Raw genomic sequence first — 26,981 nt, forward strand, 5'->3', positions numbered from 1 at the left:
GTCAAGAATTTGCATCTACGGCTTGCAACAAGTGCGTCAGGTGAAGCCGATAGGCAAGGCACATTCTGTAAGGAGATAGCTGGAGGAAGAAAGCGTTACTCACGGAGTCATTCTTCCAGTAATACCATTGATTGGTTAAACCCAAGGGTGGAAGAAACGTTTTACTTACAGTAACATTTACTCATGTTACTGGAATTGAGTAGCTTTTGTATGTACTTTTTTGAATATTTTTTAAAGTCACTAATTTTACTTTTACCCAAGTAAATTGTTTTACTGACATATTTATAATTCCCTACATTTTAAATCACATCCATACAGTACAGAGTACAGATTTTGTGACTCTCCATATGCATCAGAAACTGAACAATCATAAATTTACAAATATTACAAAAGCCAGAAAAGAAGTGTAATCTGGCTTTACTTTATTTTGTAATCTCCAAATTTTCAAATAAAAAAAATTGAGTTTGAACTCTGCCCTCTCATCCTTTTAGAATTGCATGGAAAATATCACATCTAACAACGTTCACTTTTCTAAAAAAGTAACTCAGGAAGTTTTACACCAGTAATTTTACTTGTAAATATCAGCAAAGTAACAATCTCTTCTTGAGTAGGATATTCTTGTACTCTTTCCACCACTGGTTAAATCAACTCCATCTCCACCTGAATAACTGCCTCGCATACAGCAGTCCTGCCTGGTTGTATGGCCATCTTTGCCGAGTAGTAACTTAAATTCTAAATTAAACTGAAATTTAAAGTGAATTGGCTTAATTAGTTGCAATGAGGACAGGTAGACCCAGAAACATGTCTGCAAAACATTCATGAGATAGATTCTATACTGGATGACAGTCAAAGCAGGATATATGTCATTGCACTTTGTGTCCAAAACGACATAAATGTGTCTTGTTGAGAAAGCTGCCTGTCTGTAGACCATCTTCCCTCAGGCTTTGCTTCAAAATGTTATTTGGCAAAAAAAAAAAGACCTTTTCATATAAATAAATGTTGATTTTGCTACTCTCTGTCACCGATGGTCAGTTTTGATGGACTGAACAGACACTATATGAGTATTCCTTTGTAAAGCCAAGCAAGGGAAATGCTTGAAAGAAAATGAGAAACGGTCATATTCCTACAGCATAAAACTTTTTATTTAATTCATTCCATTTCCAGTCAATCTGGAATATTCAAAAATGAACAAAAATGAGTTCAGTAGAAAAAATATTAATCTAAAATCTTAAAAAGTGAACTCTGAAAATAAATAACTAAAATAAATAAATGCAAACAAATTCGCAATATAAATAAAATACATATCAAATAAGTTTCCCAGGAGGTATGGAGTCGTGAGCTTATGGAGTTTTAAATAAAAGTGTGTTGGATGTGTGTGTATGTGTGTGTCCTAAGTGAAACAGTGCATGTACAGCGCTGTGAAAAGTGGACACAGTTTTTGCACAATTTGTTGTGCTATAAAATGATTTTAAAATGAAATCATTTGAATTTTTTTTGCCTGACACCTATACAATGTGTTCTATTACACTAAATGGCATCGTGGTCCAAGTCTTCAAGTTTCAAACTTTGTACAAACCTTTTCACAGCACTGTATGTATGTATGTGTATATGTATGTATCTCATTCATAAAACTAATGGATTTCTAGTGTGTGTGTGTGTGTGTGTGTTTAATGCATCAGTGCGTTTCTAGCAGCAGTCACAGTGTTCTTCATCAGCATGGCTACTGTCATCGGACCCACACCTCCAGGAACCGGAGTGATGAAGCCTGCCTTCTCCTTCACCCCTATAAAGAGTCAAACAATGGACACAGAGTGAAGCAAAGTCTTTTTTCAAAAAACAGAACTTAGACTGATGGGATGATCTCTGTTTCTTCAACACATTATTCCCCTGGCACCACATTATGTGCAGTGCACCTTAAGCTGGATAGTTACTTACAGACAGAAACACCGTATGTGTGTTTCAAGAAATGTAGCGCATCCATGCTGAGAGTGAGTGTTTGCATCAGATAACACCCCAATTATGTAAACTGAAATCCCCAGCAGGCTTATCAGATCTTAATGTTGGTGTTTGTAAAATCCATTATTTAACATCAAAACACGACGACTGGTTTTGTTTTGCTGTACTCCCTATAAACAAATATCTGATTTCAACTAGTAATAATATACATTTCATTGTCAGAATAGTCTTGATTGTTACCCTTGGAAATATGTAAAAGCTGCGGCTTCATTTAAAGATTATGCTTTGATTCAGCAGAAACTTAGCATTGAGGGAACAGGTGATGGATCCTAGTGATTTGGATTTATTTACCCTCAAAGTCCACATCTCCAATGAGCCGCAGCTTCCCTGTGCTTGGGTCCTGGATGCGGTTTATGCCCACGTCGATGACTGCTGCACCCTCCTTGACCATATCTGCTGTGATCAGGCCAGGAACACCTAAGAGGATAAACCAAGGCGGGGTCAACAGTTATACTGATTGTGATACTTTATTGATTCCTGTAGGGAAGTGATCTGGTCCCACGCTCGACCTGCTGCTCCAGTCCAGCATGAGACCAGAATTGCAGTCGGAATGAATGGGAGTGATGGAGCCTGACATCAAATTGTAAAACCTCAAAACATATTTCTGCACTATTTGGTTAATGGTTGTTGGTCAAAGACATCGACCACCATGACTTTTGATTTCTCACCTGCTGCTATAAATTTCTGATCTTAATCTCCCGTATCAGATGGGAGATAAAGATTCTGCTGGGTTTTTAACATTTTGTAATGCTGCTTTTGATCTCCTTTTAATACCTTTTCTAAGGGGAACACCTTGACAAATACCATTTCACCCTGGAGTTAAAAGACAACATGGCTAAATAGGCTGATGCCTTAGTTAACTGTCTATTTGGAAGGAAAAAATGACAACATATGTTTTGTTTTGAAAATCATTTCACTTTGAAGTTGGCTGCTAGAAAACACTCCAACTCCTCTACAATTACAAGTGCGGTACAGTGGAAAAAGTCTGAACCAAATAACAATTAAGCATCAGATTTAATGGTACCATAACACTGCTCACTATACAGCACACAAACACTGGAGGAACTCAGTGACACGCTAACCCAAACTACACCCTAACGCTGTCTGCTAACTGCAATTACGAGTTCCACAACAACTTAATCCTTAACACACACATGCTTCTCAACCACACTAAACCCAAACACGTGCTAATTCCCAAATGACACGAAAACAGCTGTTGACTCTTGTAATAACACTGAATGAAAAGATAAGATAAGATAATTAGATAAGATATACTTTAATTGTCCCCTTAGGGAAATTTGTCTTGGACTTCATGCTGTAGTTTCACAGTACAAACGCAAAATAGCAAAACAAAACATCATGACTGGGGATTCAATTAATCATGTAATGCAGTCGTAATACAGAAGCTTATTTCCAAAGTTCAAATCTAATGTACAAAATGTTTGGATAATAGATGATGTGCAAAGAAAATGAGGTGCCCATCCCAGAATGTTGCTTTCAGTAACCAGGAAAGTGTGCATTTATTGGAAAAGGAGTACAACAGGGCGACCCCTCAGGCACATTCACAATTACTTAGAGTCTTCATACATAGCTTCCCTATGTTGATTGATTGTCTCACATTCCAGCTCTCATAGATCACTGTTGTTCTTTAAGGAGGCCGTACCCGGTTACCATGGTCGGCGCAGAGCAACTTGTACATGTACTGAAGCATTAGTGTTGATTCTTACTTTACAGTTTCCAGTGATGAATTCAAGTAAGGGCTGGTAGGCACTTTCACAGTCTTGCTCACGTTACAAGGCTTCAGAATTCCCAAGATAGGAGCCACAACATAATGAAAAGCTATCTGGTATAAGCAGTAGTGTACACTTGACTTTAGGTGGGAGAGCTGCATTAAAAATACTTCCCTTAAAATTGTAATGGACCTGCTAAATGTGTAAAATGAAGGGATAATTTCCTAAACTCTATATATCCATTTAAATAAATTCTATAATAAAGATGATCCAGTCTGAAAAAAGTATTGTGATCTAATCAACCGAGCATATAAGTTACCTACTATCTTTTTACCATACCATTACATTTTGTAAGATTTGTTGCCACTTTTTTCAAATCGTGGAAAGGTGACTTTTATAACTTTTTATAGCTTTTATAACTTTTATAACTCTTCAAAAGTAACAGGATGGGCAGGCATGAGCCGTGACAGTGGCCAATTAGCAGGTGCAATTACCTGCAGCAGCGATAATGACGTCAGCCAGGCTGGTCAGCTCCTTCAGCTGTTCCTTAGGGGTACATCTGTGGGCAATGGTCACCGTGGCATCACCTGAGGGGGTATAGGATTTAAAATATGGGTCAACAAGATAAAAAGGATGACACAACAATGCAATATCATTCTCATAGTTTGATAAAAGTTAACATAATCTCTACTCATAGACAGTTACAAAATCCAACTGGACAAGAGATTATCATGATAGCACCTGCTTTTGCTTTTACTGTTGAGCCTGGCATTATCTCCCAAATTTTGAAATCCAAAAACTTCCATTGCATTGCCTAGCAAAGTGGCAGGTAGTAGTGACGTAAAGACACTTTTGATTTTAATCAGTGATTACACAAAAAAGGAAAGCAGCATTACTGCAACAGGCCATAGCGCTAATCTTTTTCTAAGGTGTGTGTGTGTGTATGTGTGTGTGTGTGTGTGTGTGTGAGTGTTTGTGTGTGTGTGTGTGTGTAGACCTGCATAGTCATGATTGAACCATGACTGCACCAAATGGATGAGGGGTGGAGGGAGAGAATGAGAGCATGGAGGAAGAAAAGGAATGAAAGGCAAGTCACAACACATCAAACATACCTAAAGGGATTTGTGTGTGTGTGTGTGTGTGTGTGTGTGTGTGTGTGTGTGTGTGTGTGTGAGAGAGACAGAGAGAGAGAGAGAGGAATATTCAGTCATTCATTCGAAACTAAATTGAAGTCCGTTAGCCATTGTCGTTCCATCTGAGCCTTCTTCCAAATTATTTAAATGAATGGAGTCATCTTTCCACAGCTCCAAAAAATGAATAAAATGTCCATCAAATTTCTCCAACCAGCTCGTGCAGCATAATATAACATATATATATTTACGTCATTATCGCCTACATTTTCCTCAGTGACATGGCTTTTTTCTGTTTTTTTTGTAGAACAAAGCAATGCTATTGAGGAAAGTATAGAAGAAGTAAATATTGGACTTTTGGACCCACAACGCAATTGGGTCCTAGCCTCTGACAAAGTTCTGGCCATGTCAGAAATTTTGAGGCATATTTCTACAGCGCGATAGGCGCTCATAGGTGTTACGATGTACCAAGTGCTTGTTTTTGCTTCATCGATACCATCTTGAAATTGCGAGGTTGCCGTGCCGTCGGCTAACATCGTACGCAACCTCGTCTTTCAACCACATTGCAATCGTGCATTGCGACGGCAGGAGGGTTTCAACTTGCACGAAATTCTACCTCAATCACATTGCACAATCTGACATAATGCAAAAATAAATAATAAATGAAAGAAGGGATGAAATCACACAAAGTGCGGGAAAGATGATCAGAGATGTTTCTGGGTAGCACTTTCACAAGCTGTCACATGTTGGGTTTCCATTGACCCAGGTTTGTTCAACAAAATGCAATGACTGTCAGAGTTTCTGTTTGACAAGGGTGGATTTTAGGCAAACGGCTACAATGGATCTGAAGGTATGACTATGATTGTATGTTCCCTTTGAGAAAAACAAAAGGGTCCTGGGTACTCTGCGTGTAAAAGCATATACAAAAACGTTGCCATGGAATACAATGCAGAAAGAAGATAAACTTGCTTGATGGCACTTGAAAGTGCTAACCATAAAACTGAGGCCAGCGATGGGCAACCATGTGCCATGGAGGGCAGAGAGCGTGCAGGTTTTCATTCAAATCAAAGAGTGATTTCACTGATTAGTTCCTCCTCTCTGGTTGAAGGTGTGTTAACCTGCATACTCTCAGCCCTCCATGGCACATGGCTGCCTATCCGTGACTTAAGTTATGTTTTAATATCATTACATAACATTGGCTAAAGCAGTGGTTCTCAATATGGTCCTCAGGAACCAGAGTCCTGTTGGTTTTCTACTCTAACTGGTAGTTAATTACATTCACCTGGTCTAAAGCATCAAGAAAACATTCAAAAGCTTTCAAGTAACTGTAGTATAATACCTATTTTGCAGACATATGAAAAGGCTAGGCCTAGATACTAATGTTGATGACCTATCATCTAGTTGTTGTTCAGTTCTATATGATTTCCTTGCTGTACATGAGGCGCCAGACTTACAAGGTAAGTAATTTCTTCTTAAGGTTAAAAACATTTTCATTCACCTGTCTTCTGTTGAAGCAAGCAGCAGGACATATACGAGGTCATGCCAAGAAAGAAAAACGACGCTCAGCGCTGGCACCTTCATGACAACTTGCGCATTTGCCTGTAACTGTGAGCTTGAGCATACTTGCCTTGGAATTTTTTAATACTGCAACTCAAACAATCCTTGCCAAATTCTGTGTGTTCATATTCATATAATTGTAAGGTTATGCCAAATTGATACACAAATAAGCTTATTGACTGCAATAGCATTAACATGCTATGAATAAAGTTCTAACAGGAGGCCTGTGTACATCTAAGACCGTACTAAGACAGCAGTCTCCCTCTGTGCCATCAAGCAATCCAGCACACAATGTAAAATGCAGTGTAGAGACTAGATGCTGCCAATGTTCCCAGTGATGGTCTAGTTTATTTATGGTAATGGTACTAATGTCTCAAAATGAACATGCCGATGGTTTATTGATGTTAAAATGCTACACGTAGCAACTTTAAATTCTTCAACACATGGCATCTGCAACTACAGCCAGTGCTGTCAGACTCTAAATCCCACATTCAGTCATCACACTGCAAAAAATGTCCATCTTAATAAGGCATTTCATTTAGTAGTGACTGTTAAAAACTTCCTTTTCTTAAAACAAGCTTAAAAAAATCTGTCAATGGACTGAGATAACTTCACTTGTTCTGTTGCAGCTCAGCGTGATTTAAGAATTTTCTTGAATCATGTTATTCCCAGTCGAGGAAACGGCAACATCTTGTGTAGTGTGACAACTGAGAATAAGTAATCATGAAGGTTGCACACTTCTCTCCATATGAAAATATTTATTTTAGATCACCAACATGTTTCGGCATCATGCCTTCTTCAGGGTGTTAGTGTGACAACTGAAACATGGAATGATCTGATCTTGTTAAAAACTCGCCAGCCAATACAAAGCTTGCTGTGCTAGCACACACCGCCCCAACCTCCTCTGTAAACAAGATCAGCCCATTTCCTTGTTTTGTTTGCCACACTACATGAGAAGAAGATGCAGTCTCCTCTACCTAGAACACTGCTGCATAGTTAAGTAAATATGGGCCTTTTGGACTCACAATGTTTGGCTACAAAACACTTGGGTTGTGTTGCACAAGCTGTTTAGAGAAATTTAATGGTCATTTTATACCTTTTTTGGAACTCTAACCAAACAGACCACATTCACTTCAATCGCTTACGAGAGGGCTGACAAGGAACTGCACTAGCTAACTCACTGTGTGCTTGGTGGTCGTACAAACTTCAGTGGAATTTCGACTGATATTGGGGTGAGTAGATAACAGCATTTTCATTCTTGGGTGAATTGCTCCTTAATTTCTGGGTGATACAGACCTTCAGAAGCCAATTCATTGCTCACATTGCTACTTATTTGCCTGTTTGCCTCTACAAAAACAGGAGAAAGATTAAGCCATGATGTCTATGGCTACATACATATACACTGCCAGAATTTGGTAGTGACAACCGAATTTATGAATGAGAATGAATTCGCATATGTCTGGTACACACTGGAGCAGACCACTACACTGGAGTAAAATTACCAGACTGTGTATATACGAGTAACAGGAGTCACTCCACTCCTCCGACCTTGCGATGGTTGTAAAGAATGTCTGTAACCATAGTAACGTTTACTTCAGACCAGTATGGCGGCTACCATTGCCTGTATTTTCAGTTTACTTGACACCAGTAACACCAGTAACCAGAAGCGTCAATTTATCCATAAGATCTTAATAAACCCGCACTGACAGCGGCATCATATTTTCTTTTTCCACCGCATGGACTTGATACTTTTAATGGCAACATTTGGGCCCAAAACCACAGGACTGGTAGGAACAACCGCAATGTTGAGGAAACAGGCTGGATAGAAAATTTGAGAATGTCTCACAACACTTAGTTCCATCTCTTTCAAATTAACGATGAGAGTTGCGCCTTACGTTACGTAACAACCAGTTGTCCAGTCCGGTTCTGGTACACACTACTCGGACTAACTGAATCCGCATTCGTCAATCCGCAGTAGTCAATACCTGAATTTTTCAGGTAGTGAGTTCGGTTGTAGAATGCGGTTGTCACTCTCCTTAATAACCGAACTGTGTGTGAACATAACAGGATTAAGCACTCCAATGAGGAGTGAAAACCGTATTTAGCTGCAGTGTGTACGTATATCTGTCTACTCTAAAGTAGACACTGTATTGTAAAGCCTTAAGGTATACTTGCTGCAGAAATTACTTTTGGCAAGTTCCTATGTGTGCCACATTAGCTTCAGACTTGCCAGCCAAACTAGTCGAATTCTTTGCACACCACCCCCCACTGTGTGGGGGTGGTGTAATCATGTGGTGTTTACCGGTGGTGGTTACCTTGTTGATAAGTGTCTCCATTTTCTTTTCAAGCAGGTATACACAACTTTGTATGCGGCTCCATTTTTGACTGTGTTTCAATTTTGGGGAAGTTCGACTTTGTAGTTAGTGTACTGCTCTGCGCTGCCTTTATGTTAAGTTAACCACCATCTAATGTCAGGATTTATTTTTTGTTTGTATTTATTTAGAGTTATTTACTACTTTGTGTTGATCTGGTTTTCTACACTTTTACGCTGTCCCAGGTCAGCCTTGTCTTATTGCCCCATCTTAACGGCAAATTCCATGAAATGCCTTTCCAAAACCCCTCCCCTGTCTTCTTCCTACACCCATATAAGGACACTGTTGGCCTTCTGGCAACAGTGCTGGACGCCAACAATCTCGCCCTTCTCTTCCTCCACGCCTCCTTTTTCCTCCTTTCTACTCTTCCGGAAAGACATGCATTGGCAGTTAATGTTTGATAATAAGGTGGGGAGTCATTATCGTGTCTCCATTTATTGGTCACATCCTGGCAAAAGCTATTGTGTTCATCAGACAAATTCCACAGAAAGCCAAGATGGTGCAACATAATTTGATTACAAAGCAGCACTTACAGAAGCACTCACACTCATATTGCTCACACACCTGCACAGACACAGAAACACACACACACACACACTTACCTCCAGGTCGTTCATGGTTGCGGTCAGTGTGCAGCAACATAGCGATGGGCATTCCAACATTTTTGGAGCGCCCAGCAACCAGCACATTCTTTCCCACTGTCTCTATACCTGCACAGACAAATGCTTTTTAAGTAAAAAAGATCACACTTGAATGACTATACTAGTTAGCTACGACAGAGGAGAACTTGAGAATGTGCTAGGACAAAATCTACTTTTGCAGGGATGTGGGTTTACCACCATCCCACTGACTGGAATTCAATCACCCCTAGTGGTCTCTTGGGTCAGTGGTGCTTTGCCCTGTTAGATCAGTTAGCTGACAAAAAATGGGTATGAGTTAGTATGAAAACAGAAGCAATCTCCTGAGGCGGATTCTTGTGTCTAGCAAACAGAAAAAGACATTTGATATTTGACATTTGATAGACAGCAAATACAGAAACAGAACAAAAAATACAAAGTGGAGGGTTGACAGACACACACACACACACACACACACACACACACACACACACACAGTGCCAGGGGCAGTATTTCACCTCTGACTGATCAAAGTAAGGCATGTGGAGGGAGGTTATCATTCTACAAACCGCAGTCTGGCACCACAATGTCGCGCCCGTCACAATTACTATATTCATTGTCAGCCAAGACAAAAGTGATTAAAGTGATTGAGAGTGGAAGGACAGGTATGTATTAGGGTTAGACCAATATTTCGGTTTGCCGATATTGGTCTTTTATTAAATATCAGATATTGGTCATGCTGTCCACTGACAGAGGTTCCTCCATGACCACAGCTACATGAAAACAGGCTGTAAAACCTGCAATTAACTTTTATATACATTTATATAAATGTTTTTAGTCTTTTTGTGTGTGTGAAGGGCAAATAAGTGAGTGAATTTTGGGAGGAAATACGAAATTTGCAATGTACGAAATACAATGCAAAATGATTGGGGGAAATGTAAACTAGACAAAGACAGTAGTAGATGGGCTGTAACTGTAAATGACACTATATTCTCCTTTAAAAACATTGAATACTGACAAAATATTGGTGACTTCAGTCTAAAAATATCAGTACTGGTATCGGCCTTCAAAAACCCATATCGGTCAAACCCTAATATGCACTGTATATGAAAAGGAACACTCTCACACCTGCATTTACCCTCTTTTGAGTTTCTTGCTTGACCAGCTCTTTTGTCGCTTTGATACAGTTTCATTTATTGCTTTATTTTTTAATAGCCTACAAACTTAATAGCCTACAAAAATCTGTCATCTTTGTTTTCATCCAAATCCTAAACTCTGGATAGTAAAGGTGCTACTTCTGGCATATCTAAGCATCAATGTATCATTTTCAAATGAATTACGTTACCTTGGTATAATTACTATAAACAAATGAGACCACAGTCGAGGTGATTGGTCACATTTGTTACAATTATCTTACTCCAGTGGTATTATTAGTGCTAGTGTTTCTCAAAAACAAGACCACATCTTCCATAAACCCTGTTGTTTCCTGGCATTTCCCCACATGCATTCGTTTCCTCTTTTGCTTTACTGAATAGGATAAACACATTGGAAGCAATTTTGTTTCTCTCGTTCCACCATCTACCATTGCGAGAAACTCTGAAAACTTCAACTCTGTTTCAGCTGGAGGAACAGCACCCTCTGCCTGGTTTGTGCTGTGAATTCCATTTCCAACGAAATACAACCTGGTGGCTCACAATGTAAAATACACTGTGTCAGAATGTAAATCCCATATTCAGTCACCATGCTGCAAAAAAATGGGGTGAGATAACTTGTTTCAACTTGTAACAACACTTGTTTCCAATGCAGCTCAATTTAAGAATTTTCTTGAATCAAGTGACCATATCTTGATAGAAGAAGAATAATCTATGTTCTGTGATTGATTGTTGATCAGTTAGATCTAGGTAGGCTCTTTCTCTGTGAATTCCTTTGAGACATGCTTGTGATGAAGGGCTATATAAATAAATGAACTTGAACTTGATATTCCTTATTTCAAGATATTGCCACATGTTGAAAAAAAAGTGAAATGCCACTGGAAACAAATGACATGATCTTACCCCACTGACAGGTTTTAAGCAACGATTTTTAGACTCAATACAAGATTAAATAGCTTGTTAAGATGCACATGTTTGCATTGCACATTAGTTTGGAAACTGCGCTGAGAATGGTTTGTGAAGAAGAGCCAGTACAGTCATTCACCTAATCATGTGCACAGCACATTCAGTCACACTCATTGCCAGTATAGTTACACCCTTACTTGGTGAAGAGAATTACTGACTGGATCAGTACACTGGCCATCAGTACAGTGGGCAGATTTTAAGTACATGTCTAGAAAATGATTGTTTGGCACCATCTAGTGGGCCCATCTTGGAAACACAGGAACACACATGCCAGCTCATAGATGTACAGCAGGCCTATTCAATTGGCGGCCCGCGGGCCACATCCGGCCCAGAAGCAACCTCCAAGTGGCCCAGCGAGCTTGAATTAAATAGGCTATTTTAATAGCAATTTTAATATTTTAATTGTAATATTATTTTATAAAAATTTGGACTTGTTTTCACTCATCATGAATTTATTTCCTCCGTGGCAGAAAAACACGTTACACGAGCCTTCAGAAACTCCTGCAGGTTAAACTGGACTAACGAAACACTTTTGGGGCTGACTGACTCTAACAGACTCATTATAAACAGACTTTAAGACACTCGCTAGCCTAGCAACATTAAGGCTACAAACAACCCATAATGCAACACTCCGTGTAGGAGTCGGTTTTACACCGGTACTTTATCCATTCAAAAAGAATATCTGATGTTGTGAACACGTTTGTCTAGTCCTCGAATATAAGATGGCCCCCACTTTTTCTGAAAATATGTCTCTGTCAACCCTGAAACGTAGAATTGACAATGAAAACCGTCAGTTTAACTCTGCCTGGACTGGCAAATACTTGTTTATTTTACCGCCATCTACAAACGCCAAACCAATGTGTTTAATTTGCAATGAGTGCGTTTCTGGACAAACTTTCCCAAGGGATCACAGGAGAGGGACGCTAAAGTGCAGAGTTTGATTGCATCTTACGATCAGAGCCGTATTACCCTGGTGCGGTCATGCACAGACCAAGAGAGAGCTACAGCAGCTTCCTTTTACTACATTCATTTGCGTTTGTTTAAAATTTGTCATTACCAAAAGCTAAAAATAGGTTTTAAGTAGGCTGCTGGAAATGTCTGTCCCATCTACATTTCCTGGGTTTAAAATCTGGCCCAATTGAATTTGTAATTGAATAGCCCTGATGTACAGTATTATATCTTCCTTTCACCTTCTGAGTTGCAGGCTCAGAGTTGACTTTCAACTTTTCATAGTTGAAGATCCAACTATAGGTCACAATTAAAGATGATCTGCCAAGTCAAGGCACACTACTCTTTCCCAAAATATTTGTTGAGGTTTGATGATTGGAATATAATAGGAATATAGCAGGAGAGAGAAAGCTGAATTTGCCAATCAGAGGGCTGAGTTAATGAATTCAAGGTACTATACAGCTAGCACCTTCAAAATTCAGCCATAGGCGTAATCGGCGTAATCATCCCAAACTGAACTCTGCCTTGCGTTTGATACCTCTAGCATTTTGACTAGTCATAATGTAATAAAAGATATCTTAAATTAGCATTTTGACTAGTCATAATGTAATACTACTCTTTAATGCAGCTTCTATCGGGATTAAATTTTAATGAAATTGTCGTTATTGGTGATCTAAACTGGAACTGGCTACAACCAGTGTCTGATGATTTTAAAGCTTATTGTGATTCGCTAAATCTCTTTGATTGTTGATAGTCCCACTAGACCCAATCTGAAATGTCCTGAAAAATCATCTCTAATTGATCTAATCCTAACCAATGTTCCTCATAAATACACAGATGCTTCTGTTTTTGCAAATGACATTAGTGACCACTGTGTCGTTGCCACAGTTAGAAATACAAAAGTACCTAAAACCAAGCCACGCATCATTATAAAGCGTGACATGAAACATTTTACGGAGCAAGGGTTTTTTCATGACCTGTTTTACTTTGATTGGGAAAAAATTAACCTCATTGCTGACGTTGAAAATGCCTGGAAATTATTTTATGATGGTTTTACTGAAATTGTTGACAAGCATGCTCCCCTCAGAAAGTACAGAGTAAAAGGCCAAAACAATGCATGGTTCACGTCAGATTTATCCAACTTACTTCATGAGCGCAATGTGGCATGGGCAAAAGCCAGGAGAACAAGTCTTGATTCAGACTGGCGGTCAAGCCTTTAGTTTTAGTCCGGTTACAGTCTCAGAGGTGCGTAAAGCCCTCAAACTTTTAGACACTAGAAAATCGGCAGGTCCTGATAACCTGGAGCCTTACTTTTTAAAGCTAGCAGCTGATTTTATCGCACCACCTCTGACACATCTTTTTAATCTCTCCCTGGACACAAACGAAATTCCACATATATGGAAATCTGCTTTTGTTCTTCCCCTGTTGAAAGGGGGTGACCCTACTGTCCTAAACAACTATAGGCCCATCTCCAAATTGTCTGTCCTGGTTAAGGTTCTGGAATCCCTTGTGAGTGAACAACTGAAAGAGTTCTTATCCACTAACAACAGTTTATCTGATTTTCAATCAGGTTTTAGGAAAAAACACAGCACAGTGACAGCAGGTTTAAAAGTAGTAAATGATTTTATTGAATCTTTAGATAACAAGCAACATTGTGCAGCCCTTTTCATTGATTTATCTAAGGCTTTTGATACTGTGGATCATGCAATACTGATGCAAAGACTTATCAGTGTAGGACTGTCAGAACAAACTGTCTGTTGGTTTAAAAATTATCTATCAGGCAGATCTCAGTGCGTGTAGGCAGAAGGTATCACTTCTAGCTCCCTTAGTGTATCCAAGGGCGTGCCACAGGGATCGGTCCTGGGACCACTACTATTCATTATATATATCAACAGTCTCGTTCAAAATGTTTCCAACGCAAATTTCCACTTTTATGCCGATGATACTGTGATATACTGCTCTGCGTCTACACCAAACCAGGCTCTCTGTCAGCTACAACTTGCTTTTAATACTGTACAACGTACCCTGTGTGACTTAAAACTTGTTTTGAATGCCGACAAATCAAAACTCATGATGTTTTCGAATGCAAAATCCAAGCCACTGAACCTCCCATCTATCACCACTTTTCAGGGCTCTGAGATTGAGTCTGTATCTCAATACAAGTATCTAGGAATTGTAATTGATGATTCTCTCTCATTTAAGCCTCACATTCAGCAACTGGTGAAAAAACTGAAGTTGAAATTGGGTTTTTAGTCTTGCTTTTCCTTCGAGGCCAAAAGGAGACTTGTTGCTGCCACCTTTATGTCTGTGCTGGACTATGGCGATGTTATATACATGCATGCATCTCGCAATGCCTACACACGCTGGATACTGTCTACCATGGAGCACTGAGATTTATTACAAATTTTAAAGCCCTTACTCACCATTGCTCTTTGTATGCTCGGGTTGGATGGTCTGCCTTGTCCACCCGCAGACTTAACCATTGGCACATCCTTATTTATAAGGCTATTCTTGGTCTGCTTCCATCTTACCTATGGATCTACATCCTTCAAAAAAGTATGGGAAGTTATTGTCTTCGCTCCCAGGACTTATTCCTACTAACTGTCCCTAAAGTCCGTACTGAACTGGGAAAAAGGGCGTTTAGGTATGCTGCTCCCTCTGCTTGGAATCAGTTGCAAAATTACCTGAATCTTCGGAAGCTGGTCTCACTGGATGCATTTAAAGTGTCTCTAAATGACTTGGAAGCAAACACATCTGGCTGTAGATGTTTTGAATGTTGATGAAATGTGTTCTTTGTTTTCATTCTAAATTGTTATATGTTTGTTTTATGTCTGCAACCGTGTAACTGTGCTGCTGCCTGTCTTGGCCAGGACACTCTTGAAAAAGAGATTTTTAATCTCAATGAGACTCCACTCCTGGTTAAATAAAGGTTAAATAAAAAATAAAAAAATAAAAGATATCTTAAATTAGCATTTTGACAGGTCATAATGTAATTAGAGATATCTTAAATTAGCATTTCGGTTGGTCATAATGTAATGAGAGATATCTTAAATGCTAATTTACAATATCTCTCATTACATTATGACTAGCCAAAATGCTACTTTAAAATATTTCAGATATCTGTAATGAGAACTACTGGAACTACCACTACTAGGCCTATACTGCTGCAGCAGCTGTAGCAGCAGCAGCAGCAGCAGCAGCAGCAGCAGCAGCAGCAGTGTTGTTGCCACTACTGACTACGACCACCTGGCTTAACGGTACTGCTGCAGCAGCAGGAGCAGCGGCGGCAGCACCCACCCCCTTTACCCTGGTAAAGCTCTTACTGTGGACTTTGACAAGGGCCTACAACCCTATAAGATAAGGTAAGATAAGATATGATAAAATAAAATAGCACTTGATTAATTCCCTTGGGGAAATTCAGGAAAGCTTGCCTCCCCATTGGGGAATTGAACCCCGGTCTGGCAGTGACAGGCAGGGATACTAGCCACTAACTAACGAGGACTACAAACTGTTTGGACTGGGTGGCGGGTTTGCTTCAGCGGGAGGCGAACTGCGCCTCAACCGCGACCGCCAGACCATCGTATGGACTGGCTGGCAGGCTTGCTTCAGCAGGAGGCAAACTGTGTCTCTTCGTACCAACCACCAGGTCTTCAACGAACCGCTATCGCTAACCGCCAGACCACACCTTTGGAGCGGCTGGCAGGTTGGCTTCAGCGGGACGCGAACCGCGCCTCTTGTAAAGGTCTTCAGCTTCATACCTTACCACATGGTAAGGTATGAAGCTGAAGACCTCAAGCGAGGCTTTTTATGCCCTGAGCTGCTGCAACCAAACATTTCAGAATTCTGATTGTGATGTCATCAGTGCAGCTGAGACAGGCTCTGATTGGTAGAGCAGAGTCCAGCTCCATCCAATGATGTCATAACTGGTTAGAATGGTGAAGCGAAGCCGTGTTCTGATTGGTGGAGGAGAAACAGTGGGAGACGAGCCAAGCCAAGACGATTTAATGCCAAAAATGAGTTTGGATTATTTGAAATAATATTTAGCCTATTAAGTAGAACTTTATTTCTACATGGAGTAGGCTTGTAGATGCATGCATTTACAAGTCAAACTTTTCAAGACTAATGTATGTAAAATAAGTCAAAATTGATATGCAATTGGGTGTCACATGCTTCTTAAAGTGTGTATGTGTGTGTGTGTGAGTATGTGTGTGTGTGTGTGTGTGTGTGTACAGTGTGTGTCATGGCGGCTGGAGCATGGCAGCAGGTGAAGGCTTGTGCGTAGCATTCTAAGATCTGAACACACACCCGTCGTAACTGCCGTCGTAAATGTAGTCATGTGCAAAATGATATTGTGGAGAATAGTTTGGACAATGTGTCTGGTTTCGGCGATCAGAGTTGCCTACAAACGAGCGCTCCGAAGTGGGAGAGTTTATCAACAACAATGGCTTGCCTACAACCCGACCCCGAAACACCTGTTGGGCATGGAGCCAACTCACATGGAATTCTCTGAGTCGGTGCGACCCCTGACTGAGCAGCAGTGGTCAGCCTTTCAAATCCAAGAGAGAGCCTTCAGGAGCAGTTTGGCTACCGAAGGATACCATGAGAAACAACACTACGGTTCATCGGCAGATCCCGGGAGCTGGATTCGACTCATAACCCTCCTGAATGGCATATTTTTCAAGAATGGAGTGTTTACAACCGAGAGCCACCGTGGAAAACCGTTTGGATTCGCCCTACTGAAATACGTAGCTCGGATTCTGAAAAAGCTCCCAGTGAAGCGACCGCTCCCGGAGGCATTAACACCGCCGCTGGCTACTAGCTGGATTGAAGCGCAATTGCGTTTCCTCCGAGAGACAGTGCAGCCTTCACTAACATCTGAAAGATGCGGACAACGGAGGAAGGTGAGCAGAAATAAACTGTCTTATCTCTGGCAGTATAGACAATCTGAAGCTATTCAAATTATTTTGAACAACAGCGAATACCCCAACCCCCCTCCGTGTCCCAATAATTGCGAGCAGGTGCAATTATATTACCAGAGAAAGTGTCGGGGGCGAATGTCAATTGATGACCCACTTCCATCACCGCCCTGGCACGAAACGATACCGTACACAGAGCCGGCCTGTCTCCCTGACACCGCGCATTTTACGCAGGCTGAGGTGGAGACTGTGTTGCGCAATTTACCAAATAATAAATCAAGTGGTGTGGACGGTGTATCATACGAATCCCTCAAGGCCACGCAGTCGTGTACATTAACTTCAATCTTCAATACCTGCTTGGAAAATAAAAGAGTGCCTGATTCGTGGAAGGGGGCTCTTGTTCATAGAATCCCCAAAAAAGACAATATCCCGGACAATCCATCAACCTGGAGAGACATTTCCCTTTTACCCACCATCTATAAGGTGTTCATGAAATGTATTCTTGCCCGAATTCTCCCATGGCTTGTGGATGCAAACATCTTATCTCCCAAGCAAAAGGCTTACATCAATAGGCAAGGCATGAATGAACATGTGTTTTGTCTCAAAACAGGAATTGATGACTTTAAGCACAAGTCCTGTAGATTCTATACTGTTTTTCTGGACTTCCGTGATGCATTTGGAACTTTAGCACATAATGTCATGTTAAGAGCTCTTGAGGAAATACATCTACCTCAGGTTTTTATTGACATTGTTAAAGATGTTTATTATGGTCCATTTATACAGGTTATTTGTGGTAAACAGCTCACAGATCCAATCCCTCTCCAAGTAGGCATTAAGACTGGCTGTCCATGGAGTGCAGTTAACTTTGTGCTAGCAATCAATCAATGGTTAAACTGGCTATGTAAGTGTGCTCCCCTCAGTGTCATTTCCCCTAACCCTGTTCAAGGGTATGCCGATGATGTTCTGATATCCTCTCGTCAAGAGGCTGTTATTAATAACATGCTCTCCAGAACTGACTCCTTTTTGGAGTGGTCAGGATTAGAGGTTAAAGATTCCAAATGTGCAGTTTTCTATGAAAGGCGGAGTGGGGGAAACCGGTGGTACCATTCTAAGTCAGATTCACTACCTGTATTCACAATTAGTAATAAGCCACTAAGAGTTTACTCACGGCATGAGACATATACATACCTTGGTCATAAATTCAATGTAGCAGGTGAATGGAAAGAACAGGTCGATGAAATCATATCTGAGTATTCCACCAGACTTGATCTAATAAATGCATCGCCCCTGCCACTTATCATGAAATTGGAAGCGATCAGACAAGTAGCACTGGCCAAAGTACAACATCTGTTTTCCAATGTACATATTCCACGAAAGTCACTACGTGACTTGAATGATAAAACTGTACGTATGGTAAGACAGTGGGCTGGCTTAAATACGCATACTACACGTGATGTCATATTCCACAGTAAACGGGAGGGTGGACTGGGGGTCCCTAACTTTGAATGGACATATATTGCTACGAGGCTCTGCCATCTATTAAATATGCTTAACAGTGATGATCAATGTGTCAGAGAGCTTGCTAGAGCTTCTCTGTTCCTGGACCTACAGAGGCGCAAGGTCCCCCTGGCACGTGAGTCGGATCCTAGTTTCCTGGGCTTCAAGAGGAAACCCAGTGGAAAGCTGGACAGTCGCTCCCCTGGTTTTGGTGTGTGGTCGGACTGGCCTGACTTGAACGACCTATGTGGCTGGGCAAAAGTTACTCTGGAGTGGGTAGGGTCTAACTCCGAGGCAGTAAATGTCTCGGAGGAGGTTATATCTGACCCCAGTATCTCTGTGAGAGCGACTGTGAATGTCGGTGGAACAGAACATCAACTTCCACTAACAAATGCCCGAGGTCACCTCTTGAGGGCGCAACAACAGAGACAACGGCAACACTGGACTGAGTTGAAACTTCAAGGGAAGCTAGCATGTCTCCCTGCTGCAGATCACTCTGTCTCCCACACAGTGTTCAAAAGTGTAGCTATAGATGAGAGCATTGTCATCTTCACTATAAAAGCAAGATTACAGGTTTTACCAACTAAGCTTAATCTCTCCATCTGGCTTCCTGACAGTCATGCTCCTCACTGTAAACACCATGGTCACGACCAGATAGTTGAAACCATGTCCCACATCTTAAATGGTTGCCATGTATACAGGGGGCTTTACATATGTAGGCATGACAGAATAGTGGATCTGATATCAAAAGATATCACATCTATCTTCAGGTCTTCTATAATGCTGTATAAGCATTCTGCTGTGAAGCCGATGTTCAGTCTGTGTAGTGAGGATTCAGAAGTGTTCTCTAATATTACAGCTAACACTCCCGATGTTGTTGTTGTCAATGAAAATCTTAGAGAGGTGTTCGTTCTAGAGGTCGGCTGTACTTTTGATTACAGCCTAGAGGAAGCCTTTCTAACTAAGATGCTGAAATATCAACAGCTGGAGCAGACCATTTCACAGCTAGGCTACAAGTGTAAACTTTTAGTTTTCATATTTGGCAGCCTGGGTCATGTGCACAAGCTAGTTGTGAGGGGCCTTCAGATGGTTGGTCTCCCTAAAAGAAGGGCCAAGCAGTTAGCGAGGTATTGTTCAGTATCTGCTGTCATTGGTAGCCGCTCAATATGGAGAAGGCGTTGTTTTTTATATCCTTGAAGTAGATTCTGTCTGTTATCCCTCGACCTGCCACTGTTATCATCTTGTGTGTACGCAACAATGTGGCTGCCAATCAGGCACTTTTGTAACTGACTGACCCAATATCTGATTGCATTAATAGTGTTTATGTCCTTTGTACCTTGTATTTATGTGGACATAAATAAATATTCTAAATGTGTGTGTGATATAGGCCTGAATGTTGTCTAACAGCCTTGAAGCATAAACACGCCGCACAGCCTCCAGCCTCCAGCCGGTCCAGCTACACTGGGATGAAAGCGGCGAACAACTCCGAGAAATTAGAGAAATTGTGTGGCTGAGTTCAGAAAATAAATAAAAAATAATAAATGTATATGAATAGAGTAGTCCATTTTGTCCAACAATGTCTGATAGGAAATAATTGCAATATTTGTGTGAAGAATTCCCTGCGAGTCTCCTTTTTCTGCGGCCGTCTCACTCTCTCCACCCTTTCTGATTGTCTTTCCCAATTGCGCAATCCTTATAGGTTGGATGCGCGGGGCGCGTAACACACACCCAGGAGATGTGAATGGAGGAAGAGGTTGTCGCGTCTGACAGCCTTGATTGAATCTGGATCTTCAGTTTAACAATTGATTGTCTTTTTGCGTTCTTGCCAATGTAGGTTGAGTCATTACATTAATTTGCAATAGGAAATACGGCCAGATCAATGTCTGTTAGATCCTATACGGCCGACACACAGTATCCTGGCGCTCGGCCAAATTCATACGCCACATCATCATTCATTCAGTTTGTTTGTGATATGGGACATTCATCGAAACCACATGTCATCAATCACCAAGTATGCCAATCACATCCCAACCTCATCCCAAACTGGACTCTGCCTTGTGTTTGATACCTCTGAACCCAGTGAGTGGGCATCAAATTAACCAGCAAAATTAAAGTTGTAAAATAGAAGCCCTCAAACTGCAAGGGGCGGTAGCATTAGAGCGCAGCTGGAAAAATAATCCGCTCACTCCATCTCTGTTAATGGGATCATTGCTATCATGGTGTTATCCACCGTCTCATGTCATGTTCTAGCCAGGTCTGCGGCAAAGAAAAAGAATAGAATAAAAAAGCTTTGAAAGGAAAACATTAAAAACATAAGAACTGGTCCCATGTCATTGTAATGGGCAGGGTCAGCATTCACAGACCTGAAAGAGCATCTTGACTTACAATTATGAAGACTTACAGTAAGCCCTGAAAGACTTGTGACTTGACTTGAGACTTGCATGGAATGACTTGCGACTTGACTTGGACTTGCACCAAAAGACTTTGGTAGCCACACACTAATGGTGACTGCTGTTTGAATAGATGCATCACTTCAATAACATTTAGCACACACACACACACACACACACACACACACACGCGCACACGCACACGCACACACACACACACACACACACACACACACACACAATGTTATGGTACCTGTGGGGTGGGGTGGGAATAATAAACTCTGTTGAATAATTTTAATTGTATCAGTCTCAAGTTCTCATTAATTATCTTCTGGATTATTTTGTAATGTGCTTTTACATTAGCTTGCTCTCATGTGACTTGGTAGATGTGAAAATGTAAGTTAATGGAGCATCACAGATCCACAATACAATGCTAGTGGTCTTTAAACAAGAGAATGTAATATGTGTGCAGTCATGCACGTTTTATGTAGGATAGGGCCTAAGTTTTGAACACAATTAAAACAGTTTTTAATACCATCCTTTTCTCTATTAGTTATTTAATTTGTCTTTTACACTGTAATGTGTCTACTTGGAAAAAAGGGTAACTACATATCACCTTCACCAAAAAAGGAAAATGCTAAGTGACAAACTATTTTTTTTCACTTAGCATTTTCCTTTTTTGGTGAAGGTGATTTAGTCTATCTTTTACTGTATTCAAAAAAGCTCATCTGTGATGCCAAAGTCTGTAGAATTGCAGAAAATGCATTTAAAATTAGTAAAATTTTCTGGGGGAGGGCCAGACCCCCGACATTCAGTTGGTCCCCCCCAATGTTTTACATGCAATTACGCCACTGGTCTCAGCTCACCATTATAGAAAGGAAATGAAATAGGTTTATATCAAGGAATATTAAGGTTGACAAATAATACTATTGTATAAAGTTACCATATGGACAAAAATATCAGTGTACTCCAAGAGAGCCCCTGAGAAAAGCTATTACACGGGATTATCTCCCCAGTGTTTTAAAACTGTGTTCACATTCTTATGTTAAACACTCTATAATTAGGAATTTGATATTTTATAACAAACCTCCAACCAGGACACCCACATACATGTTCTGTCACATGCATGTTCATTTCATCAGAGAGTGCAGAGCAGCCAGGAGTGATGAACCTGGAGAACCATTTTCTGGCTCAGTGATGTGTCAGTGGGGTGGAGGCTAGCCTATGTGCAATGCCCAAGAAGTTTTAGTGGCTTACCTGCCCTTTTGATGATCTCCCAGACAGCAGCGGGTGTGGCAGGCACCATGGATCTCTGGTCCAGACACAGCTTGCCAATATTGACAATATGGAAGCCATCCACATCCTTCTCTGGAGCGATGGCGTTACACACTGCCCGCTCATTAATGTGCCCTAGGAAGAGAAGGAGGGGGAACTTACTGGCTAGTTGTTGTCTACAATCCTTTCTACACTCCCACAACATGCTGTCCCAACAATATCTGGTTGTTTTGAACACTGCCCTTGATCATGATTGGTTGGGAACAAGCAGTCTGGAATTCTTTTCTTGCTTTAATTCCCACTTGGCAGTAGCTGCAGCCAGGCCTTTTCTGCAGCCTTGGTAAAGTGCTAAAACAGAAACAAATGAAGTGTGGAGAGAGTCTGAGTGGGCTAGGCTAGTGTCCACCAGGCTAGAGTGTCAAACTTTAAGTAGAATGCAGCCTTTTGAATTATCACATTTACAACGGCGCTATTGCCACCGTGCCATGATCATCCAGAGGCAAATTCAGGTTAGTCAGTCAGGGGTGAGACACTTCACTCCTCTATACGTGTGTGCAATCAAACTTCATCAAGGTTTACAGCACTTGAGACAATTTTTCACACAACTCCCACAATCTTCTTTGCATATATACGTATATATATAAAAAAAATTATAATGTCATGGTCAGTACTTGTTCCACTTTGATTTCAGTGAGGAAAAATCAGCGGCAAAAGTATTAGTACTGGTGTTTACCGGGGAGTGGGAGCTGCACCAACAGGCCGCTGACCTTCCAGTCACGGTTCATCTTGTCAATCAGCTCTAGCAACTCCTCCTGGGAGACTGAGCCAGGCCGCACCACCGTGTCACTGGAAATACCTGGAGAGCACATACACAACACACACACACACACACACACACACATAATGTTACAAATGTAGCCATGTATAGAACTTACCTAATGTAGACCAAATATTTTATATATTTTACATGTTATGTCCTTGTTTTACACTTCCTATGTTTTGTATGTGGGAGGACGAGGGGGTAGGGTGGGGTGGGATGGTTCTGGATGGGGTGGGGTGGGATGGGAGAGGGCAAGTAGGGGATGGGATCAAGAAATGTAAAAATGTCTCGGTGTCAATCAGCATCTACAATCATTTGTTAATGTCTCAATGGTTGAATAAAAACTAAATTACAAAAACAAAAAAAGAAATGTAGTCTTGTGTGTGTGTTTGTGTGCAAACGTATGTGCGTGTGTGTATGGTAGCATCAGTTTTGAGTGTGAAAAATGTGTTTGTCCATGCTTAAAGATGTGGTAATTATATGTTGTGCTTGTTGGTCTGCATAATGCACATAATGCATACAGTATTCAGGCATGTGTGCAGTGCTCATATCTGACCCAGTATGCTGGCTGCCCGGGTCTTGTTCCTGACATAGGTACGACTGGCTGGGTCGTCCCCCACTAACACCACTCCTAGGTGGGGTCTCATGTTGCCCTGAGCCACCAGTTCTTCCACATCCCGCTGGATCTCTCTATGGAGCTGACGAGCCAACTCTGTCCCCGAAATCACCACCGCTGCATGTCTGGATAGGGAAAGCATGCAGGCACCAATACATCCACACATCACAGACAATGGTGTGAGATTGCAAAGCAGACATAAAATTAGACCAAAAAAAACCCATCATTTTCAATATCTTACACATTGTTCCAAATGTGTCAACACACATCGGTCATATTTATGTACATAGATGAATAGCAACTAATGCATTATGCACTTTTTCACGTTCTGTATATTTGTTACCTGCATCTTTAAATTTGATATGGCCTATTTGATGATGTGAATAGTTTTTGATGCTGCACATCTGCAGTCTGACACATTACTGTGAATATGTCTAGTACATACCTGATAATGGGAATAGCCAATGAAGCACACTTGCACTTCCACTCTGTAAATCTAATAATGGAGAGCCAGCAACGTATATTTAAATTCATACATCCATTGCCATAGCTATATTTTTATATGTTGTAAATTCACATATTGTCATACTCCAATCATATTTTTTTACTCAGTATGCTCTATTGGATGTAATTATCAGCCATGTTGTTTTATACTCTTATCCTAGCCACATACCTTTTTTCTTTGCTGCTTATTATCAAAGTTTCACCTACTCTTATGCAATAATGGAGTAATAATGACAGGTATTTATATGGAAACATGCACGAATGAAGTAGCTTTAAATAAGTAGGGTATACTGAAGTGAGTGTTGGGGGCAGGAAAGCAGTTTGCACTTAAATTGCACTTAACAGGTGTTGGTGACATTGTTGGTGACAATGCGCTACACTACTTTTATTACTTCCCACAGTGAAGAGTAGTGTAACTGTGATTTAAATTCCTGTGGTAAGTAAATCAAAAAAGTAAGTAACGTTAGTTGCTTTTGTTATCATCCTCTTTAAAAATATAAGCTGAATTATCCATAAACCGTTATCCTCGGTACCCTCAGTTGTCACGCTCTCAGTTGGCACCAGCACGTACTAGCTAACGTTAGTTTACATAAAAAAAGGCCAAACTTTTACGTTCACTGGTGGAAATATTCCCAAAACTCTGGTTTCCTACCGAGCATAAGGATGACAAAAAAATTTGACATCAACGATATTTTGTTCCCGTGGTCATTCACAGAGAAAGACACAGGAGAGACAGCTGAGTTTTTAGCTGGTTTTTGAAGTAAAGAGAGGACACCAACCGTCGTTTTTTACCGGAGTTGGAGTGATGGCTAGCTTGACCGCAGTCAATTAGCTACTGCAGCTGTCAAGGAAAAGTCGTCCAACACTATGTAACTAATTACTGCTTCAAAGATTCAAACGAGTAGGGTAGTAACTATTTTGATTCTATAGAGGAAAAGGCTGACAAAAAAAAATTGGACATCAACGATGTTTGGTTCCCCCGGTCATTTAGCTACACAGGTAAACACACAGGAGAGGAGTTGATTGCTGAAGTGAGAGCGCCAACCGTCAGTTTTGGTGCTGAAACGGAAAAGTTGCCGAACAACGACTAGCGTAACGAATTACTCTTCCAAGGCAATAATAACTTAAGTAAGTAACGTTAAGTACGTTTGAAATGAGTAATTAGTAACTTTTTGAGTAAAGAGCCGAGCCCACTGCGGCTCACGGTCAATTAGGCTATCGTTAGTCCATGATGGATTAACCTTGACAGCCTCACCTTACTGCACGGTCCGTCCCCAGGCAACGGGCAACGTTTCCACGAATGTATGCAAGGTGTTCTTTACACACAACGAAACTGCAGCGAGTTATGCAATAAGGACACGTTTATTTACAGTGTTGTCAGTCTTATCGGGCCGAAAATTGACCCCTAAGCGCTTTTCAATGCCTGCCCTTGCTACCGTGAACTGGGAAACGTGCTGTCAATCATCATCCTCTGACACGTGACGATATTCCTTCACCGGCACTAGGCATCGCGCATCCCTCCGCAAAAAAACAGTTTAGCCAGGACATTATTCCCCTTTACCTTGTCGCCGACTGGTGCAGATGTCTTCTCTGACTCTCGCATTTTCTGTGCATCCGCAATTTGGCCCGGCAGCAGTGATGGGGTAACGCTAACGGGCTACAAATCCTTAAGGAGGAGCGTAGCGGTGAAACAGAGGCCGCCATGTTTGTGTGTGTGTCGTAGAGCTATTAGCGCGTGTGTACGTCGTGCGTGTATGTGTGCGTGAGAGTAAAGGGGGCAGGGCAGTGAAGGGTGTATTATGTGTGTTACATAGAGATAATACCTACTGTAGACAGCATAGCTGATAGGCCTATGCTGTGTATACTGTAGCTTATCGGAAAAGGGAACTTGTGCTTGTAGCTGATTCTATTAGAATAGAATCAAATAGAATATCCCAATGGAATAGAATAAATGGATAACAATACATCTCTATGGGGATATTATAGTGATACCATGGGAGATAGAAATATACCAGTAAGATAAAAGCATTATACATTCATAAACTCACAACTGGGTACCACACAATATAAGCCCCAATTAGAATATTGTATAGGAATGTTATAGTGCTTTTTGTTTATTGTGCAATAGAATAGAATATTGTGTGATTATTTTCCTACAGCTAAATGATGTCCTACAGCTCTCCTACAGCAAATTTTTAAGCCCTAGCTCAATAAAAGAAAGGGGAAACACACTTATAGGCTATTGAATTGTTCTCTGTTTCGCTTTTTGAAACCCTAATTTGTATAGGGGCCATTTAATCATTATTGCTGCATTGTTGTTTGTGTGTACACGTGTGTCTGGGGCGGGTGGTGGGGGCAGTGTCTGGGTGTGTGTTGTCTCTTTGCTTCAGGGCACTTTGAGGACCGAGTTCAGCAAACATACTCTTAGTGAAAAAGAAGACAATTTGTTCCTGAAAAACCAATGTTTGACAGCATG

The 26,981-nt window shown here is 40.9% G+C and overlaps 1 protein-coding gene across 2 annotated transcripts; it reads right to left on the reverse strand.

Annotated features, from left to right (window-relative positions):
- Window positions 1–1,236: 1,236 nt before the first annotated feature.
- LOC139926931 (bifunctional methylenetetrahydrofolate dehydrogenase/cyclohydrolase 2, mitochondrial-like) lies at window positions 1,237–26,247 on the reverse strand. 2 transcript variants are annotated; one of them, XM_071918798.2, is made up of 8 exons: window positions 26,067–26,247; window positions 23,942–24,126; window positions 23,299–23,421; window positions 22,548–22,700; window positions 9,408–9,515; window positions 4,241–4,333; window positions 2,308–2,433; window positions 1,237–1,783 (listed from the first exon to the last, which is right to left on the reverse strand). In XM_071918798.2, exons 1-8 carry the CDS (start codon window positions 26,207–26,209, stop codon window positions 1,668–1,670), a joined length of 1,047 nt encoding a protein of 348 aa, XP_071774899.1. In that variant the 5' UTR covers window positions 26,210–26,247; the 3' UTR covers window positions 1,237–1,667. The 2 variants fall into 2 exon arrangements, with proteins under 2 accessions (XP_071774899.1, XP_078141320.1); XM_078285194.1 differs by lacking the exon at window positions 9,408–9,515 and having other exon boundaries at window positions 26,067–26,157.
- Between the last annotated feature and the right edge of the window lie 734 nt (window positions 26,248–26,981).

This window comes from Centroberyx gerrardi, chromosome 8, assembly GCF_048128805.1.
Source record: "Centroberyx gerrardi isolate f3 chromosome 8, fCenGer3.hap1.cur.20231027, whole genome shotgun sequence".
Lineage (NCBI taxonomy): Eukaryota > Metazoa > Chordata > Actinopteri > Beryciformes > Berycidae > Centroberyx > Centroberyx gerrardi.